The sequence below is a fragment of the Pleurodeles waltl genome, chromosome 1_1 (genome assembly GCF_031143425.1).
Source record: "Pleurodeles waltl isolate 20211129_DDA chromosome 1_1, aPleWal1.hap1.20221129, whole genome shotgun sequence".
Classification (NCBI taxonomy): domain Eukaryota; kingdom Metazoa; phylum Chordata; class Amphibia; order Caudata; family Salamandridae; genus Pleurodeles; species Pleurodeles waltl.
In genome coordinates, this window is record NC_090436.1 from 435,023,156 (window position 1) to 435,044,881 (window position 21,726).

A 21,726-nucleotide genomic window follows, 5' to 3' on the forward strand; every position below is an offset into this window, starting at 1 on the left:
ATAAAACATCAACAATAAACTACAAATTTAACGTATAGGAAGAGACGTCACTTGGACGCCACACAAGACAACTTCAGAATGTTTTTAACTGCCAATGTCAGGTGTGAGGTTCATATAACCCAGGTACTGCACTCCGTATGAAAAGCTGCTTTTTTGTATATTTCATATATATTTTTTCAACACTTGGCAATAAAGTGCCACTCAAAGAGCACACATGGCGAGTGTAAATGTCACTCACATTCCGAAAACATAGAGAAGTAACTCATGGTGAAAAAGTAGCAGCGCTGTACTAAGCCAACGCGACTCTAATTGCACAATTCTGGAATTTATTTCCGAGAGATATTGCGTTTAACCGGTCTAGCCTTTTCGGTATTTACGTCCCCTGCTAGGATGTGTAGCGCGTAACAGGAAGGTTTATGAGACCACGCTCCCGGTTATTGGCGGTCGCTCTCTGATGACGCGCTGATTGTAATTGGTGCAGAGGCAGCTGATGGATACTGTAGTTGTGCGCGCGCGTCTTGCGTGAGCATCATGGCGGACGGAGCAGGGCCCACGCTATTTAGACGAGGCGGCGGACAGGTAAAGCAGTTTCTAGCCACTATCTTACACCGTTGGTGGTGGCCCTACCTGAGTGCGCCTCGCCGGAGTTCTGTTATAGGGTTACCTAAAAATGTCCCTGTCAGTAGGAAGATCGTGTTCGTGTAATCACATTTTTAGGAAATTATTTTCACCGGCTAATCGGTTTAGTACCGTTTGTTGAATTTGTACGAGGCAGGGTACACCTGCCAAAATACAGTAGGTTAGCAGCATTTAACGTTGGTGGGTGACACAGGCTGTCAAGCACACTACTGCACTTGTCCCTGCCCTAGATCTTTTTGTTAGCGTATCTCTTTTATTGTACCCATAGGTGGACCTTTGTTCATTTTAATTTTTCACTAGTTGCTCACTGAGGCTGTTATATCAATGTATCTCTTCTGTTCCCTTGTCCTTTTATTCTTGCTTTCTGCCCCACTATGCCCATCTGATTACCAGGTCCTCCGTTGAAGTCAGTTATTGTGGATATCAAACACAGCTCCCAGACACGGTTAACTCCTAAATTATCTGTGCTTTCTTTGTGCTGGTCTATGCTGCAAAGTTTGCCCTACAGCTCATCGCGCCGTGACTGCTGCCCCTTCCCCTTACAATCATCACCCTTTTTAAGGCCTCTTACTGCTTAAATTCCTCGTAGTTTCAGGCAGATTGCGGCATGCAATGCTCATACATCACCTCCACATCATCTTTTTTTTCAGAGCTTCTTTTGCTACTACTTTCTAAAACACAAAGACCCAAGTGATGCGTTACGGTGGCAAGTTTGTTATCCCTGACATTCTTTCTAATCACGGCTTTGGCATTTCGCCAGCAATATATATCTTCTAGTTCTGGGCAAACTGATTCAGTTCTTTGGACCTTAATTTGTGTATAAACCGAATGTACATTGCTCTTTCGTACTTCCTTCAGCTATGTGTCTGTATCCGTGTTTCCCTTTTGTTGTACATCATAGGTCAGCTTCCTTTACGCTCTGATAGTGATTCTGCGTTACTTTGAGGGGGGGCATTCAGCCCCCTGTTATGTGGGACTCCTCCTTAGATCCCAAGAGGTCACTTAGCAGTGCAGTAACTGATTGTCCAAACAAGGTGTTTTACTTTGATAAATACAAGTACTTCAAGACACATTTAAAACTTAATACGACACACAACTGACTACAGGTGCAATTACTTTACTTGCCGTTGGACTACTGTGCCTCGTTTCCTGCTACCTTTCCTCCACATTCTCTCGGGTGTACTCCCTTCTTTTTACTTAGCAGGTTCAACCTCTGCCATTTGCTCTCGAGTTCAAGGGCAAGTAGGAACACTGTTGCAGATTACACCTGGTTATAGTTCATGCTGTCAGTGAGTTTAAAACCGTTCCCATTTCTTAGTTCGAGCCACAGCTCTACCTTTTGGCGCTGTCAGTCAGCATCTGCAGTAGTCCCTCTGAGGAGGGATGATGATCCATCTAGAAGTTCTTCCTGAGCTTTGCAGGGCGGTGGCAGCCACAGTTGAAATCACCGCTCAGTTATCTCCGGTATTGCTCTGGTTGATGACTGATCCGCTATAGGCCTATTGAAGACTATCCGCACTAATTCCACCTATTTGTAGGCCTTAACTGAGGCAGTGTATACACTATTGCTTGAGAGAAACTTTCTTTACATAAAAGGGTCTTTGAGCACGTCCATTCCTTACCATTGGTTGGCTTCATTGTCTAGCCGTCATTATTTTCTCTGGATTCAAAATTTAACTAAAATGGTCCACCCAATATCTGCTGGAATTTTCGTGTATAATGAAGTATAACCCGTAAAAAATTATTTATTGACGACTTTCCAAAAGGAGATACTATCCTTCAACCTAACGGCTTTATCCAGTTCTTCCCAGGTAGCATTTCTCACCTCTGATTTCCTAATCTCTAAGGTGCTTTTGTAGGACCGCCTTGCATCCCAAGACATCTTCCCTGAGATGGTGTGATTTAGATAAGGCTGCTTTTAACCTTTTATGGAATGCTGTGCATGCACGGTTAAACCAACTAAGCAGGGGCTTAGCTGTTCTATTACACCCCAGAACTTTATCAACTTCGACACAGAGGGCACTAAATGTATTTAGGATAGCCTCAGGGGGTTCCGCCATCAAGATCAAGACAAAGAACAATTTCCAATAACTCTTAACCAAATTAGCTAAGAAAGCCTGTTTCTCGACTGACTCCCATTTAGTACTTAAACCTTTTTGCGACAGTTGGTTAGTGGATTAGACTTGCGGGTCTCCACATTATTTCCTATATGTAAATCTAATAGCAAAAGTAGGGCGTGAACACTTAAGCAAGAGGCAGCAACTTCATAGCCCAAAATCGTGTTGTCAAGGACTGGGGAAAGGTTGAAGAAATCTATTTCACTTCCCTTTATGGCCCCCATAAATGTGGGGAGCAGTGGACACCCCTCCTTGCTATATTCTTTCCCAAAGACAAAGTGCTTAGCCACCATAATTCTACTCTTAGCATCCCAAACTTATGTGTGTTGAAAAATAATGGACCTTTCCCAGTCTTTTTTATTAGCTCCACACGGCAGGTGGTCGTTACTGCCAGGGTTTTCATGGCGGACTCCACTCCCTCATGTACATCCACTTTCCTTGTATCAAAAACATTATTATTCAGATTTGTCAAGGCAACAGTATATGAGTAAGGAATCTGTAATAGGATCAGCTGGAAATGGTCTGAATGGCTAACAATTATCTATAAGATGCCTGTCATTTTGCCAGAATCAGCATGACTAACGCTCCCTTCGCTCGCCCGAGCTCTAAAGGAAAGCTCTGCTGCAGAAAGAATGATACCTATCCACACTAAAGTCATCCCGAGACTGTGTTTCCCCAGGATAATAATATCAGCGTTGCCAGATTCTTGAGTCTTGTCTGGTTTTGTCAGCTTATTTTGAATGCTATCTATGTTCCAAGACAATATTCTTAAACCACCACTTCCTCCCCCAAGACAACCTATGCTGCCTGAAGGGGCTGTGGGAGACTCCGGTATCTCAACAGCATTAGGGCACAGGGGTCCCACCAAAACACCATCCAGCTCCCCAGATGACCCTGGCCTTACTATGGCCGCTAGAGGACTAGACTGCATGACCCCTCTCCGGATATCAGAAAGTAAATTTAGCTCTACTACGATGACTAATGGTTCAGAAGAGTTCCGGACATCTATATTGAACTTTTGGTTTACTGCCTTTGGCTGGTAGGTGGCATCTTGAGGGGGTAGGAAGGGTAGAGCGGGGAAGCCTTTAGTTCAGAAAAAAGTAACCCAGAGGTACAACTTGGATGGGTCTTGTGGCCCTGCTGTGGTTAAAAAAAACTAAAAAAAATCTTAAACAGTTATTTTACCAAACTGCAAGATTTAAAAGTAACAATAGAGCAGTCCCATGCAGATTCATTTTTGACCTGCCCAATCCATGGTGTTCTCCTGATCATTATAATTAAGGCTTGCAGTTTTCCTTTTTTACCAATAAATATAGACAGTAAACAACGTGTTTCCTCTCTGTATTTATTTTTTAAAGCAGTAACATACTGAAAATTGTGCTTCTTGTGAGAGACACCCCATGCTGTCTTTCATGACTTCCAGGCAAAAGCTGAGCAGATAGCATAAATGGGAAGTTAAAAAGCATGAGGAGATTTCCTTAAATGCAGGCATATGTTGAATATACGGTAGATGTAGTTCTACACTCATATGTACCTCTGGGTGTAGAACTTTGTTATATGTGGCTGCGTAATTTGTTAAAATGCTACAGACATCCATGCATGAGTGCAAGTCTAAGAGGTAAGTAAATGTGGAAATATACACGTTTTCAACTCCATTCCTTGTCAGAACACAAACTAATTGTGCATAAAAACCAATAAAACGGGCAAAAAATAAAAATGGATAAACACAGACGGAAATGTTAAAAAAATAAATACCATAAAGCCGGAAACCCTAATTATAATCTCCCTAGGAAAGTCTATTGACCTGCTCCTTTTGCTGTTAAACAAGTGAGTCACTTTGTTACTTAGGGCAGGATAACTTTTGCTTGTGTTGAGATGTGAGCAGTGACCCATCTTTGAGTAAGACGTAGGGTGAACACTCCAGCGGCAGATGAGGGAAGGAATTCACCATATTCTGCCTCAAAGACAGATTTACTATTATAATCCAGGTAATTATTTGTAATCTTCATCCCAAAAGAAGAACTAAACACAATGCAAACATGCAGTATAGTCTAGCTTCTGAAGGACCATTGACAAACCCATGGTGTCATGAAAGTGCAATGTTATTATTAGTGGAAAAATGGTCTTTAAAGGAGACCATGACTCTGTACATAATTGCTTTATTTATTGGGTGGATTCCCTTCTGGTACCTTGTTTTCCCCAACACAAGACTACAGCTACCAAAATGAAAGGGGTAACAACTTGTCTAGTATAGCTACCTTCAGCAGGCATGGATCCCCAAAATATCACTCACTCAGGTGGGTAGGGTGCTGTTTTAGCATGGTCACTGAACACATGTTCTCAAATCTGAATTTTTATTTTATGAACTTTCAAATATGAATGTGCATCCTGTATCTCAAGCATGCTCTCTTTGTGTACTTGCTAGCCCAGTGTCCTCAAGAATGTGAGCTATGCTCTAAATCTGTTGGAATAGTGGTTTTTCACTCATTATCCCCAGTGCTGAGCAATTCCTCTGAATTTAAGGTGCTCTTTCCAATTGTAATTCCACTGTATAGCAGGATGCACAACTATTCTGGTGCACTAGACTCGCAGACAGCCATTCCCAAAATTCATTAGGTTTGAATTTGCAAAACCGAGGTGGATTTTAATGACCATTCCTTGTTAACTGTTAGTAAGGAAAAGGAGAATAGGTTAAGTTGTGTAAGAAGGGTGGAGGGAAGTTTAGCTGATGACCACATGTAGCCAGGACATCTTGTTTACCACTCTGGACTTTAATTTAACAAATTGGAGCATTATAGGAGTTGTAGTGTTGACTCAGTTTGATAAGATGAATACTCCTGCAAACAATGTTTTGTGGGAGGACATCACAGGACTGGATCTTTGTATCTTGATGACACAAAGAGCACATGTAATGATATTCCACAATGAAATAAACATAAAGGGTGGTCACGGGGTCTGGAACTACTAGGAGCCCGCAAACTGGAGTATCTTACCTCAATAGAAAAAAACAGTTGCACTGGCAGGAAACAAAAATCGAAGTCCCTGTTAAAGTTCTTTATTGTATATATTTTCCATGTTACAGGATGCACACAAGCTATGTACATGTATAACATTATACTAAGTGCATTCCCACCATTTGTATGGTACTGGACTCTATTGCAATATTTATATAGCACTTGCTAACCCTTTGTGGGGCACTGATGTGATTGCCTATATGGGCACCATGTTGTGCTGTTTAGGGGTTGTGGCTGGAAGGGTGTTGTCTTTGTTAGGTCTTGCCTGACACACAGTGCAGGAACTGCCCCTTGCAAGACATTTTGTTTCCACACAGAGAGCTTAGTGCTCTCTCATTGCTTAGTACTCATTGACTTAATTGTCAGTCTAATTTGCTAACTTCTGTTTGATCAGCGCATGCTGTCCTTACTTTCTTTTTGTGTGTCCTTCTGCTGCTTCCACTTTGTTTCAACTTTATTTCTTCTACGTGCAGCACTTTGTGCGAGTGTTTGAGGTTTTAGATTGTCTTGCTTCAGGTATTGCTCTGCACTGTTGCATTCACTGCTTGTTTCCCTTTGCTTAACATTCTCTCCCATTCTACTCTTTGGTGAAGCATAATATTAGCAGGCCACAGGTTGTTGGCATCACTTTTAACAATGATTCCAAAATACATAATAATTTTGCGCTATCGCTATTAATTAATGATGCGTTTAGATTGTAACACAGTGATTTTTTGGTACATACTTCGTTATTTATGGGATGTCAGACCAATAACAGACCATACTATACAATGACAGGCATACCTTTCCATACTATAGTGTACTATACAATGACAGGTCGCACCATATGAAAGGCCATCACATGCAAAAATGATCGAACAATCTTGTAATACTATATAATATAATAATCCTGTTATACAACATGGGTAAAAAACATCAACAAATCCAGTAGAGCTCGCATAGGCAAGACATATTGGCTTTGCTAATGCTCATTATGTTTTTCCTATAGACAGCTTTGGCTGTCTGATGTCAAATGACTTATTGTGAATAATACAGTACGTAGAATGGGCTTTGGGTCAGTCTCTTGTTTGTGATTGGATGGTTTTCTTGTCTATATCAGATCCCTGCTTTTGATTCAATGACTTTTCTTCCTTTTCTTGTTTTTTTTGTCCCTTCCCTGGAGCATACATTCAACATCCATTTGATTGGATGAATTGTATGCTTCCAGTGGTGACATGAAGGAACTGCTTTTCTAATTTTTCAGTTATTCTCCATATTGGAGCGCATGTCTTTCCTTGTTCTCTACATCATTTGCTTGCTCTCCTTCACGTCTCTGAAACTCCATCACCCCCTCAGCTTGCCCATTGTTCCCTCAACCCATTCCTTTCTTGTCTCACTTATTTTTTTTTTAATTTTTTTTTTAAATGATATCGCTTCGGTGAGTGTACAACAGCTGCCATCTTACTCAAAGTTGCCCATAATTTTCCAAAGTGGCTGTTAGTGCTTCTCAAAGCACGGCCATCTTTTTTGTATGTGTATGTAAAATATCAGGGTAACCCCAACACTTTACAGACCCCGGGCGATACAATCTGTAAGAATAAACAGTGGTTCTCGTATGCTATAATCCTAAAGGAGCAAAATGTGAACTATAGTTATAAGTTTTACTTAGGCAAGTACAGAACTGCCGAAGAAAACACTATTTTATAGCAATTCATTAAGCCATTGAATACTTTCAGAATTTTAGTAATTATAGTTGAGATCCATTACTCACGCTGAAGTGAGTAAGGGTGCAGTGATAAGTGATGCAAAAATATAAAGAAGACGTGTATCACACACAAAAAGACACATGACTCCTAGAGGTATTTTGCCTAATATACATTTTCAGTATAAGTCTATTGTCAATAGCGTTTCGACCTCTGATAATATGAGGTCATCATCAGGATAGGGCGTGATCACCCAGTATCTAATATTTAAAAGCATTTGTATAAGAATCTAAAATGATGTGAAACAAGAGCCCAAGAACTAAATAGAAAGATATGGAATTTGAGATTGCCTCAGTGGGTAGTGGAGGATTCAATGTTGTTAGACTGTTAAAAATTTGAAAGAAAATGAGGGCGTGTAACTTGGCCCTGTTTAACAAAGGAACAATTAATTACTCAGACTAATTCACCACACATCAATGACTAAATCTTTAAACCAAGGCTTAGTGAAAAGCATGAGTTCCTCAGAATGGTTAGATCGATTCACTGAATAATAATTCCATACCCAACAAAGATATGCTGCAACAAATGTCTAAGGACATATAGTGCAGTAGTATACTTATGCCCCAAGATAAGTGCAGTTATTTCAAGGCCACAGCAAGCTTACCTTTACAGACTAACGAGTATTCACTTCTTCAGTGAGGCTCTGGATGAGCAGTAAAAGAGGAAAACAGCTGGGATACCCAGCCTGGGACAAACTCGGGACAGCCGCAACAAATACTCTAGGTTTACACACATTTGTTTCTACAAGGAGGAAATATTTGTGTGTGAGGCACTCGTCTTGTTGATAAGAGTACCTGTAACCAGCCAGTCTTTGGGTGACACACGCCACTGAATGGCTGGCAGTACAAACAAGCAGCTAGGAAAAAATTATGGGGCGTAATGCTGCCACTAACAGAATGTTTTTAAATGGAAAAGTTCAATTTATTCACCGATGCGTAGAACAAATAGCCGGAAGTAAGACCGCTTAATTTCAGATGTGCACACTTGCACACCGGAAATACAGGAATCAACCTTGTTTGCCAGTGTTAAAGGCTGACTCGGGCGGTGGGGGGTAATTAAAGCCTCTTTATGGGATTTTTGCTACAGTAACGTGCAAAAGAACTAATTTTGAGACTCAGTCCCACACTGCACGAAAGTCAATATCGTAACAGCTAATTGAGGCGAAGTTCACCCAGTTACTATTGAATTGCCCTCCTTGTACATAAAATGGAAACTACATAAAAATTACCAAACAAAAAATACACAACATCTGATAAAGCAACATCCATTTATTTCAGGTGGTTGACAGGACACTAACAGACATCGATGACAAATATATATAACAACACACAATTACTACTTCTCAAAGTATCTCAATCAAATTTACATTTCTGAAATGTCCTGGGGATGTCGTAGGACTCTTTCAGGGGGTTAAGACTGCTACGTTTAAGTCAGCAGCACCACAGAGTGTGGGTGGCTGTCAGTCCCACAAGGACTGGAAGCTGTCAGCCTGACATTTTTCTTCGGCTAGCTAGCAGCAGCTCACCCAAACCTAGAAAGTAAAGGTGATTTGTGGCAGCCTAGAAGCATGACACTCTGAAGGAAGTTGTGGAACAGATCATGCCTCTCCCAGTTACTCAAGGTCTCACACATGGAAAGGCAGACAGAGATGGAGGATAAGTTTCAGTACATTTATGGAAGCAATTCCATCCGGTGAGAAAAGCATGAGCTGCGATTATTAGGAAGATGGAACATAACACAGTGATGATTGTGACCATTGGAGTAAGACATATAAACCGTCCCACCATCCTGATCTACTCATCATAAGATGTAGTGATTACTACCTACAGCCTATTATCTAAACATGAGAGCATAGTGTAAGCCATTCTGCCTGTCCTGTCTATGGAAGGAGCCCGACCCCCATACCTAAAAGATGGGCAAGGGTTTGCCTGCTGTCTCCTGGCCATCTTCCTGTTTGTCAAGGCCAGGATGAGCAGAGCTGTCAGTGGAGAGATGTACACTCCCAAACTGCCATGGCTGGAATTCCCTCTACCCTCCTTTGGCATATGCGGTGTTTATATAACAAAACATGTTATGTTATAAGAACAGGCCTGACGTGTTGAGCTTTGACTCCCTAACTCTTGGAGTGACAATACTGGGTAAATTATCATTTACAAATGGGACAACCTCGAGCAGGGCACAGAGTGAAATGTCTGCAAAGGACTGGTAAATGTAAAACACAAACAACAATTCTTTCTTGGAAAGGCAGCTGATAAAAATATAAAACAACCAAGTAGAAAATATAAAAACAACCAAGTAAAATATGTGTGTAAAAGGGCAAAGGCTGCGGGCCTAGAGTTAAAATACGAATGTCCAATTTAGGCTCTGAAAGTAGCCCCAGACAGGAAGAGACAGAAATGTAAAGGATGACGTTCCACTCATCCTGTTTATTCAGACCCTTCGAAATGGACTGACATTTGAAGATCTATTTGCAATCCAGTCTATTAAATAGCTGTTGGTTGTCACCTCCTTTGGTTTGTAGTGTGACATCAGTTACTTGCCAGGAAGAATCATTCACGCAAGAGGTGCTGTAGTGACTTTACAACAAATTCTGCTCTTAAGCTGGCAAATTGTCATTTAGATTTTTTGAGAACTCTGTCCTATGTAACACATATCACAAGGGCAACAAAAACAGTAAACTGCATTCGTAGAATTAGAGTTTTAGAAGAACTTATGGTCTTGATGAATATTTCCATGATGAAACATTTTAGTAATAATATTCAAATTGCATGCTACACATTTGCCACATTTGTAGTAACCTGTTACTGGAGGAAAATTAAAAAAGAAGTGTGTGATATTATTGCTATGTTTGGATTTGTATGCCCTGACGAGTTGGTCCATGATGTTACGTCCTCTTTTCTAATGAAAGATTTGTTGTGGACAGAACTTTCCAATGCTTTTTAATGATTTTAGTGAGTTTATTACTAATAGGGCAAAAAGTAGTGACACTTGTAATTCTGTTCAGAGGAGGCCTGTCTTTCCATTGTAAACGTACTTCCCTGTGTGAGTACCAAGCTTGTTTGAGTGAGCTTTTTTCAAACCTTTCGAGGTAGCCTCTTTCCATAAGTTTGTTGGAAAGTATCGCAACTTCTCTAAAGTAGTCTTCCTTGAGTTTACTATTGCGACAGATGCTCAAAAAGTAACCATAGGGAAGCTGCTAGACCTGGCATCCTTAGAGTGGTCTTACCTCAGCCCTTTTGCCTTTCTCCTCCTGTTTTTGCTGTATCGTTTTGCTGGCCTTACCAGTTGCTGACCAGTGCTAAAGTGCATGTGCTTCTCCCCTAACCATGGTGGCAATGGTGTATTCACAATTATCATATTTGATTTACTCGTAAGTGCTTTGTAGCGTGATATACCATGTACCCAGTGCCTATAAATTAAATGCTCTAGTGGGCCCGCAGCACTGATTGTGCCACCCACTTCAATAACCCTTAAACATGTCTCATGCCTGCCATTGTAGAGCCCATGTGTGCAGTTTCACTGCTACTTTGACTTGGAATTTAAAACCTCTTGAAACAACTTACATTCTCATCGTATTACATATGTCACCCCTAAGGTAGGCCCTACGTAACCCCAAGGACAGGGTGCTACGTAAGTAAAAGGCAGGGTATGTACCTTTTATGTTTTACATGTCCTAGTAGTGGCAAACGGCCTATTTTGTTTTTCACTGCGGAGGCCTGCTCCTCCCCAAGGCTACCATTGGGAGTTCCTTAATATCCTGTTAAGCTGTAATTCCTGATCATAGAGGAGTACTACTGAGTGACTCTAAAATGGAGTCCCATCCCGTGTGTATGAATCTACCTGGAGGAGAGTCAGGGCTCTTATGGATGTTTGGTAGAGCATAGAGGACCCGAGTGCCTGGCTTCTGCTTATTCAATGGCCTTATACTTTTGCTGAAGCGTATTTTTATTGGGTATGAATTATCATCTGGCATCTTTTTCTTTATTAGAAAAACCTCCCAAGAAGACACAGTGATGCATTAGCGTCTATCCTGAAATTACATTCCACAATGACTTCTGATGCCTACCCTTGTGTTGACTCACCAGTGGCCATTTTAATTTTTTTTCTTTAGTGCCAGTGAAAACGAGCATTGGCAAAGCTAGTAGCTTGGAATTTACTTTTTAAAGACAACACCTATTGGCTTTCCTACTGCTTGTTGATGGTTTGTTTTATCCATCTTAATTGAGGCCCAGTGATATTCATATGGTGTGGTGATCCTACTAAGTGGCGAAATGTAATAAACCAGATGTCAGAGCACTCATGAATCAATAACATTGTTTTGGGACCAAAATGTAGTATATAGTGCTAATAACAAGACAATAAAATTCGCTGTAGGACCGGGATTCATGAAAGAAATAGAACTCAATTTATTCTTGGGATATACAGTTCATCACAGCGATAAGAAGCCGTCCTTGAAATCAGTATTCATGTAGCAACAACAGCCGAAACAAATATTCATGTAGCGACAACAGCCAACACGTGTTTCGTCAAATGAATATTTGTTTCGGCTGTTGTTGCTACATGAATATTGATTTCAAGGGCGGCTTCTTATCGCTGTGATGAACTTTATATCCCAAAAATAAATTGGGTTCTATTTCTTTCATGAATCCCGGTCCTACAGCGAATTTTATTGTCTTTTTATTAGCACTATATACTACATTTTGGACCCAAAACAATTTTATTGATTCATGAGTGCACTGACATCTGGTTTATCACTATTTAATTTCCTTGGAAACATTAGAGGAGCAAGGAAAATCCTCTTGCCAGGAGCACCGTGCCAAAGATTATGATTCAAATGTTACTGTGTGGATTTACTGTGAGCGCTCAGGTCCTGTGATTATCTTCCTGTTTGCTAAAGTGGCGAAATGTAGTTTAATACTTTAATTTATCAATCAAAATATTATTACTGAAAGGAATATGAAGAGTTGCACATTGCTAACGTTTTGTCCTGTAGATGTTTTTGCTCCCAGAAACTGAGGCAACTGGCAGTAGCATGCTATGTAGTTTAATACGTTTGCTTTTTTGTGAAAATGCTTTTTTTGTGTACTGATACCTATACAGACTGTAAAATGTATGTTTTTTTCTTCCTTAGAGTGATGACTCTGACATCTGGGATGATACAGCTTTGATAAAGGCTTACGATAAGGCAGTGGCTTCTTTCAAGGTAATTAAAAATTAGTTTTCTTTATTTTATCTACTTTTGCTTCTTACCTCAGTGTTTAAAATGTTCATTGTTGGTATCTCATCTGTGAAGTTCTGTAAAGTTTCTTTCTGTAATTTATTTTACTTACTTTAATTAATCTTATGATCAAAGAATGTCACTGCTCTTAAAGGAAACTGGGAAATGCACACACTAGAAGTGTTTAGCCGTCTTTGTCAATCATCTTATTTCATGTCTGAAGATTCCTTGTAAAGAAATAACACAGTTCTTGCACCAGAAAATATATTTACCTGTTAGATGGAAAGAGAATTTTAATGGTTTAGCAACAGACTGTTTTAAGTGGCTAAGTGTGCCATGAGAGCGAGTCAGAATATTGAATAAATAACAACTTCATTTCACAACCTGATTGCACCTTTTCTGGCACCAGTAACATATTTAGGTCAAGGCCTGCTATTAAGTTTCCCCCAAGTCTCCTGCAGCATATGGCCATCCAATGTGTCCAGTGTCCCCTTCATGGAGAATTGGATTATTTAAAATAAATCCAGGTTCTTCTGATCCAGATATTTTTACCTCCTCCTTACCTAGAGAGCAAAGAACTTTGGTAATATATCTTGGATTTACTCTGGCATCTCTTACATCAGGTTCTCTGAGCAGAGCCTCACAGTTACAGGGGGTGTGGGTGGGGTTACTTACCTTGATTTTCTTACCTGACTTAGGTCGGCTTCTTCACTGTCATCCCTATACACTGCTGTACTTCATCACCCACTGCATTTCCTATGATGCCACTGGCTTTCCACTCCTTTGTTGATATTGTTTTGGAGGCCTACTGACTTACTGTTAGCTACTGTAGGAAGTTGGCTCTGTATGCACTATTTCAAAGTAAGGAATAATATGCACAGAGTCCAAGGGTTCCCCTTAGAGGTAAGATAGTGGCAAAAAGAGATAATACCAATGCTCTATTTTGTGGTAGTGTGGTCGAGCAGTAGGCTTATCAAAGGAGTAGTGTTAAGCATTTGTTGTACATACACACAGGCAATAAATGAGGAACACACACTCAGAGACAAATCCAGCCAATAGGTTTTGTTATAGAAAAATATATTTTCTTAGTTTATTTTAAGAACCACAGGTTCAAATTCTACATGTAATATCTCATTTGAAAGGTATTGCAGGTAAGTACTTTAGGAACTTTGAATCATTACATTAGCATGTATACTTTTTACATAAAACACAACAAGCTGTTTTAAAAGTGGACACTTAGTGCAATTTTCACAGTTCCTGGGGGAGGTAAAGTTTTGTTAGGTTTCACAGGTAAGTAAGTCACTTACAGGTTTCAGTTCTTGGTCCAAGGTAGCCCACCGTTGGGGGTTCAGAGCAACCCCAAAGTCACCACACCAGCAGCTCAGGGCCGGTCAGGTGCAGAGGTCAAAGAGGTGCCCAAAACACATAGGCTTCAATGGAGAGAAGGGGGTGCCCCGGTTCCGGTCTGCCAGCAGGTAAGTACCCACGTCTTCGAAGGGCAGACTAGGGGGGTTTTGTAGGGCACCGGGGGGGACACAAGTCAGCACAAAAAGTACACCCTCAGCAGCGCGGGGGCGGCCGGGTGCAGTGTGCAAACACGCGTCGGGTTTTCAATAGTTTCCTATGAGAGACCAAGGGATCTCTTCAGCGTTGCAGTCAGGCAAGGGGGGGGCTCCTCGGGGTAGCCACCACCTGGGCAAGGGAGAGGGCCTCCTGGGGGTCACTCCTGCACAGGAGTTCCGTTCCTTCAGGTGCTGGGGGCTGCGGGTGCAGGGTCTTTTCCAGCCGTCGGGAAATAGAGTTCAGGCAGTCGCGGTCAGGGGGAACCTCGGGATTCCCTCTGCAGGCGTCGCTGCGGGGGCTCAGGGGGGACAACTTTGGTTACTCCCAGTCTTGGAGTCGCCGGAGGGTCCTCCCTGAGGTGTTGGTTCTCCACCAGTCGAGTCGGGGTCGCCAGTGCAGTGTTGCAAGTCTCACGCTTCTTGCGGGGAGTTGCAGGGGTGTTTAAATCTGCTCCTTGAAACAAAGTTGCAGTTCTTTTGGAGCAGTGCCGCTGTCCTCGGGAGTTTCTTGTCTTTCTTGAAGCAGGGCAGTCCTCAGAGGATTCAGAGGTCGCTGGTCCCTTGGAAAGCGTCGCTGGAGCAGGTTTCTTTGGAAGGCAGGAGACAGGCCGGTAAGTCTGGGGCCAAAGCAGTTGGTGTCTTCTGTTCTTCCTCTGCAGGGGTTTTTCAGCTCAGCAGTCCTCTTCTTCTTGTAGTTTCAGGAATCTGTGTTCCTAGGTTCAGGGAAGCCCTTAAATACTAAATTTAAGGGCGTGTTTAGGTCTGGGGGGTTAGTAGCCAATGGCTACTAGCCCTGAGGGTGAGTACACCCTCTTTGTGCCTCCTCCCAAGGGGAGGGGGTCACATCCCTAATCCTATTGGGGGAATCCTCCATCTGCAAGATGGAGGATTTCTAAAAGTTAGAGTCACCTCAGCTCAGGACACCTTAGGGGCTGTCCTGACTAGCCAGTGACTCCTCCTTGTTGTTTTCTTTGTTTCCTCCGGCCTTGCCGCCAAAAGTGGGGGACGTGGCCGGAGGGGGCGGGCAACTCCACTAGCTGGAGTGTCCTGCGGTGCTGTGACAAAGGGGTGAGCCTTTCAGGCTCACCGCCAGGTGTTACAGCTCCTGCCTGAGGGAGGTGTTAGCATCTCCACCCAGTGCAGGCTTTGTTACTGGCCTCAGAGTGACAAAGGCACTCTCCCCATGGGGCCAGAAACATGTCTCTAGTGTGGCAGGCTGCTGGAACCAGTCAGCCTACACAGATAGTCGGTTAAGGTTTCAGGGGGCACCTCCAAGGTGCCCTCTGGGGTGTAGTTTACAATAAAATGTACACTGGCATCAGTGTGCATTTATTGTGCTGAGAAGTTTGATACCAAACTTCCCAGTTTTCAGTGTAGCCATTATGGTGCTGTGGAGTTCGTGTAAAACAGACTCCCAGACCATATACTCTTATGGCTACCCTGCACTTACATGGTCTAAGGTATTGCTTAGACACTGTAGGGGCACAGTGCTCATGCACTGGTGCCCTCACCTATGGTATAGTGCACCCTGCCTTAGGGCATTAAGGCCTACTAGAGGGGTGACTTATCTATACCTGCATAGGCAGTGAGAGGCTGGCATGGCACCCTGAGGGGAGTGCCATGTCGACTTACTCGTTTTGTTCTCACCAGCACACACAAGCTGGCAAGCAGTGTGTCTGTGCTGAGTGAGGGGTCTCCAGGGTGGCATAAGACATGCTGCAGCCCTTAGAGACCTTCCTTGGCATCAGGGCCCTTGGTACCAGGAGTACCACTTACAAGGGACTTATCTGGATGCCAGGGTGTGCCAATTGTGGAATCAAAAGTACAGGTTAGGGAAAGAACACTGGTGCTGGGGCCTGGTTAGCAGGCCTCAGCACACTTTCAATTCAAAACATAGCATCAGCAAAGGCAAAAAGTCAGGGGGTAACCATGCCAAGGAGGCATTTCCTTACAGCTACCTATGCAGTGTATGCTTTTCCTTTAGCTTGGTAGCCTGGGTGCCAGTTGTCCAGCAGGTTTCACCCACTTACTCTGAAGCTGGTATGGGTAGAAATGCTTTGAGTCTTTATCCTTACTGTTTTGGTAGTCGTGATAATTTTAGTATGATTTTTGGTGAATATAACTGGGCTTTGAGAAGTTTGTGTGATGATCATAGCCTCTCTTTGATCAAGGCACCCCTCACTTAATTGGATACATGCCACAACATGTATATAACTGCTTTGCAGACTGTTTTCAGCCTAATCCTTTAGTGGCAAGAAAAAAATATCCTCATGAGATGACTGACTTGACTGCTTTTTGCTAATGGCTGCTGTTTCCCCAATCAGTCCTTAACGTGACTGAAGCTGTTTTCATTGTCATTTTCTATGCATGTTATACTTTCAGGGTCCCTTTTTTAATCACTGCCGCTGTCTGACTGCTGCTTCTACAACCTGCATCTCTTCCATGTGTGCTCCTCAGTTTCTTTGCTTACTTGCTTTGACAATAGTCATGCTGGCTGGAACAGCATATTTAAGCTGTGTTCAGCCAACAAACCCCTTACATGTCTGCAGTATACAAACAAAAGTGATGGATGGAGTGCTTTTGTTAATCTCAGCCACTGGTTACTGCTCAGGCTGAATACAGTCCATTATTTTGCACACCTTGGAAACTCAATATGGACCTAGCAGTATGCAAATCAGTCTTGACCCTGCTCCAGTGGGAATGGTCCAGCTTGAGCTGTCAGAATGGGATCTCCGTGAACTGTAACACAAAGCAACTTTTATGACCAAGTTCACCCTTATTAGGGCTCATCAGCCAGGAACAGCTTGGTTCCACTGACACAAATTTGCCTGGACCGTCTGGGCATACCCTTCCCATTTAGAGTGAGATACTGAAGTATACAATGAAGTGATGGGTGGATTGCTTGAATTAATTAATGTCAGCCACTGTAATTATTTGGAGGCCACATCCCAGTCCGTTGTTATTTTGCACATCATTCCACCTTCTAAATTTACACTTAAACCAATCATGAATCAACATGTTGAGAGGATGATGTAATGTGCACTGCTGTATAAGGTGTAGAAAAGTAACATGTTGGTGTGCCTGGATTCTTGATGTTAGTGTAGGTTTTTTATTATTGTTACATGTGCGCAAAAGCCTATCTGTTTTAGTGATGCTAATGATGCTACTGGGCCCAAAACCTAAATCTGTTATTACTGCTGTAAGAGGCATGCCCTGTTATAATGGCGCACTATTAGGATTCCAGATATATCTATAATAATAGAAACTCTTTGGCTCTGGTATGCTCTCGGACCATGGCATTTCATTTTCCTTTAAGGTATATGTGTATATTATCAAAAGTACAAAATGTTGTCCTTGTGTTTGTGATTTTTAGAATGCTCTTAAGAATGGGGAAAGTTCTGAGCTATCAACTAAATCGGAGAAACCTGTTGGAACAAAAAGAAAGAATAATAAAAAGAACAAGTGTCGGAAGAAAAGTAATGCCGCACTTTTGAAAAAGGTAACACCTTATTGTAATATGAGTATAAAGTTTACTTGAGAAACATTAAATAATTTAACATCTCAAGTTGTCCAGGCATGGATGTTATGAAGCTTTTATGCCTCTCTCATTATGCTGGTGATTTGGATAATGATAATATTGCCAAGTAGTTGTAGAGAAAGTGTTAATGTTATTTAGCTAGAGATGAGTGAAATCGAATGATTCCGCCTCTGTCTGTTTTATGGAATTGTATTGAAAATGATACCAATTAGATGACTGTGTAGAAGTCTTTTTTAATTTGTTGGATAGAAATCAGTAAAGCAGTTTGCTGCTGGCAAATACAGCAGTGAAATGTACAGTTAAAGCAGTGATGCACACTTCATACAAATTGGGCAGTGTGTGAGTTAGCCAACTCTTAAAACCCTGTGCCTCAATTCCAATTTAAAAAGACCAGTATTTTTTTAATATTTTTTTTTCTGCAGTAAATATTGTATCCGGACTCCTTCGATGTCCATTGGTAACATGAAGTTCCAGAGTAATTCTCTGGAAAAGCAGTACTTACTGAATGTTTTCTTTTTTGTCTGCACCACAGTGTTTTATTTTGCTGAAAATAAATTCAAGCAATGTACATGTTTAGCTTGAAATGTTTTTCTTAATGTTTTCTGTTACAACTGCTCTGTAGTACTTTTGTGGCAACTGACAGACCATACAACATACATGCAAAGCATTAACCCATTCGCTGCCAAACCGTTTCCCACTCCTGTTCCAAGCCTCTATTTAAGAAAAAAAAACAAATGTGTTTTTTTTTTTTTTTTTAAAGCAATTTGGGGTAGTTCGTGCTTAGGCTCCCATAACGTTTTGTCCACATAAGCTACCCACACCAAATTTGCGTTCTTTTTTTCCAACATCCTGGGGATTCTAAAGGTACCCAGAGTTTGTGGGCTCCCCTGGAGCAGGTCAATAAACTAGCCAAAATACAGCTAAAGTGTGTTTGGGTTTTTTTTCTAGGCAAAATGGGGAAAAATGCTGCAGAAGAAAGCATCTGTTTTTTCCCTGCAAATGGCATCAACAAGGGGTTTACGGTGCTAAAATCCCCATCTTCATTTGGTAAAATATAGAGTGTGAAAAATAGGTATCAAGGAAACCTATGGGTTTATGGAGTTTAGAAGCAGTGGTTATTTGCACATCTCTGAATTCGAGGTAACCATAATCGCATGTGAATTACAGGGTGTTTCTCAAAATGACTTCTGTAGGAAGTTGGCTCTGTATGCACTATTTCAAAGTAAGGAATAGTATGCACAGAGTCCAAGGGTTCCCCTTAGAGGTAAGATAGTGGCAAAAAGAGATAATACTTATGCTCTATTTTGTGGTAGTGTGGTCGAGCAGTAGGCTTATCAAAGGAGTAGTGTTAAGCATTTGTTGTACATACACACAGGCAATAAATGAGGAACACACACTCAAGAGACAATTCCAGGCCAATAGGTTTTTGTATAGAAAAATATCTTGTCTTAGTTTATTTTAAGAACCACAGGTTCAAATTCTACATGTAATATCTCATTTGAAAGGTATTGCAGGTAAGTACTTTAGGAACTTTGAATAATCACAATAGCATATATACTTTTTACATAAAACACATATAGCTATTTTAAAAGTGGACACAGTGCAATTTTCAACAGTTCCTGGGGGAGGTAAGTTATTGTTAGTTCTTGCAGGTAAGTAAACCACCTACGGGGTTAAAATTGGGGTCCAAGGTAGCCCACTGTTGGGGGTTCAGAGCAACCCCAAAGTTACCACACCAGCAGCTCAGGGCCGGTCAGGTGCAGAGTTCAAAGTGGTGCCCAAAACACATAGGCTTCAATGGAGAAGGGGGTGCCCCGGTTTCAATCTGCCAGCAGGTAAGTACCTGCGTCTTCGGAGGGCAGACCAGGGGGGTTTTGTAGGGCATCGGGGGAGACACAAGTCAGCACAGAAAGTACACCCTCAGCAGCACGGGGGCAGCCGCGCGTCGGGTTTTCAATAGGTTTCAATGAGAGACCAAGGGGTCTCTTCAGCGATGCAGGCAGGCAAGGGGGGGCTCCTCGGGGTAGCCACCACCTGGGCAAGGGAGAGGGCCTCCTGGGGGTCACTCCTGCACTGGAGTTCCGATCCTTCAGGTCCTGGGGGCTGCGGGTGCAGGGTCTTTTCCAGTCGTCGGGATTTTAGAGTCAGGCAGTCGCGGTCAGGGGGAGCCTCGGGATTCCCTCTGCAGGCGTCGTTGTGGGGGCTCAGGGGGGACAACTTGGGTTACTCACAGTCTCGGAGTCGCCGGGTGCAGTGTTGCAAGTCTCACGCTTCTGGCGGGAATTGCAGGGGTCTTTAAATCTGCTCCTCTGGAAACAAAGTTGCAGTCTTTGTTGAACAGGGCCGCTGTTCTCGGGAGTTTCTTGGTCTTTTGGAAGCAGGGCAGTCCTCTGAGGATTCAGAGGTCACTGGTCCTGGGGAAAGCGTCGCTGGAGCAGTTTTCTTCCGAAGGGGGGAGACAGGCCGGTAGGGCTGGGGCCAAAGCAGTTGTTGTCTCCGTCTTCTGTGCAGGGTTTTTCAACTCAGCAGTCCTCTTCTTCTTAAGTTGCAGGAATCTAGTTTCCTAGGTTCTGGGGAGCCCCTAAATACTGAATTTAGGGGTGTGTTTAGGTCTGGGAGGGCAGTAGCCAATGGCTACTGTCCTTGAGGGTGGGTACACCCTCTTTGTGCCGCCTCCCTGAGGGGAGGCGGGCACATCCCTATTCCTATTGGGGGAATCCTCTTTCTACAAGATGGAGGATTTCTAAAAGTCAGTCACCTCAGCTCAGGACACCTTAGGGGCTGTCCTGACTGGCCAGTGACTCCTCCTTGTTTTTCTCATTATCTCTCCTAGACTTGCCGCCAAAAGTGGGGGCTGGATCCAGGGGGCGGGCATCTCCACTAGCTGGAGTGCCCTGGGGCATTGTAACATGAAGCTTGAGCCTTTGAAGCTCACTGCTAGGTGTTACAGTTCCTGCAGGGGGGAGGTGTGAAGCACCTCCACCCAGAGCAGGCTTTGTTTCTGTCCTCAGAGAGCACAAAGGCTCTCACCGCATGGGGTCAGAAACTCGTCTCTCAGCAGCAGGCTGGCACAGACCAGTCAGTCCTGCACTGAACAATTGGGTAAAATACAGGGGGCATCTCTAAGATGCCCTTTGTGTGCATGTAAGGAAATGCCTCCTTGGCATGGTTACCCCCTGACTTTTTGCCTTTGCTGATGCTATGTTTTGAATTGAAAGTGTGCTGAGGCCTGCTAACCAGGCCCCAGCACCAGTGTTCTTTCCCTAACCTGTACTTTTGTATCCACAATTGGCACACCCTGGCATCCAGATAAGTCCCTTGTAAGTGGTACCCCTGGTACCAAGGGCCCTGATGCCAAGGAAGGTCTCTAAGGGCTGCAGCATGTCTTATGCCACCCTGGAGACCCCTCACTCAGCACAGACACACTGCTTGCCAGCTTGTGTGGGCTGGTGAGAACAAAACGAGTAAGTCGACATGGCACTCCCCTCAGGGTGCCATGCCAACCTCTCACTGCCTATGCAGGTATAGATAAGTCACCCCTCTAGTAGGCCTTACAGCCCTAAGGCAGGGTGCACTATACCATAGGTGAGGGCACCAGTGCATGAGCACTGTGCCCCTACGGTGTCTAAGCAATACCTTAGACATTGTAAGTGCAGGGTAGCCATAAGAGTAAATGGTCTGGGAGTCTGTTTTACACGAACTCCACAGCACCATAATGGCTACACTGAAAACTGAGAAGTTTGGTATCAAACTTCTCAGCACAATAAATGCACACTGATGCCAGTGTACATTTTATTGTAAAATACACCACAGAGGGCACCTTAGAGGTGCCCCCTGAAACCATAACCGACTATCTGTGTAGGCTGACTGGTTCCAGCAGCCTGCCACATCCGAGA

The 21,726-nt window shown here is 42.9% G+C and overlaps 1 protein-coding gene across 2 annotated transcripts in view; it reads left to right on the plus strand.

The window, feature by feature from the left end:
- Positions 1–446: 446 nt before the first annotated feature.
- The window catches only part of LOC138284934 (survival of motor neuron protein-like), a 347,932-nt gene continuing 326,652 nt past the window's right edge, over positions 447–21,726 (plus strand). For both annotated transcript variants that reach the window (XM_069224276.1, XM_069224285.1), the window contains exons 1-3: positions 447–579; positions 12,644–12,715; positions 17,666–17,791. In XM_069224276.1, coding sequence (XP_069080377.1) covers positions 532–579; positions 12,644–12,715; positions 17,666–17,791 — 246 coding nt within the window. In that variant the 5' untranslated portion in view covers positions 447–531. The remainder of the gene's footprint in view (positions 580–12,643; positions 12,716–17,665; positions 17,792–21,726) is intronic.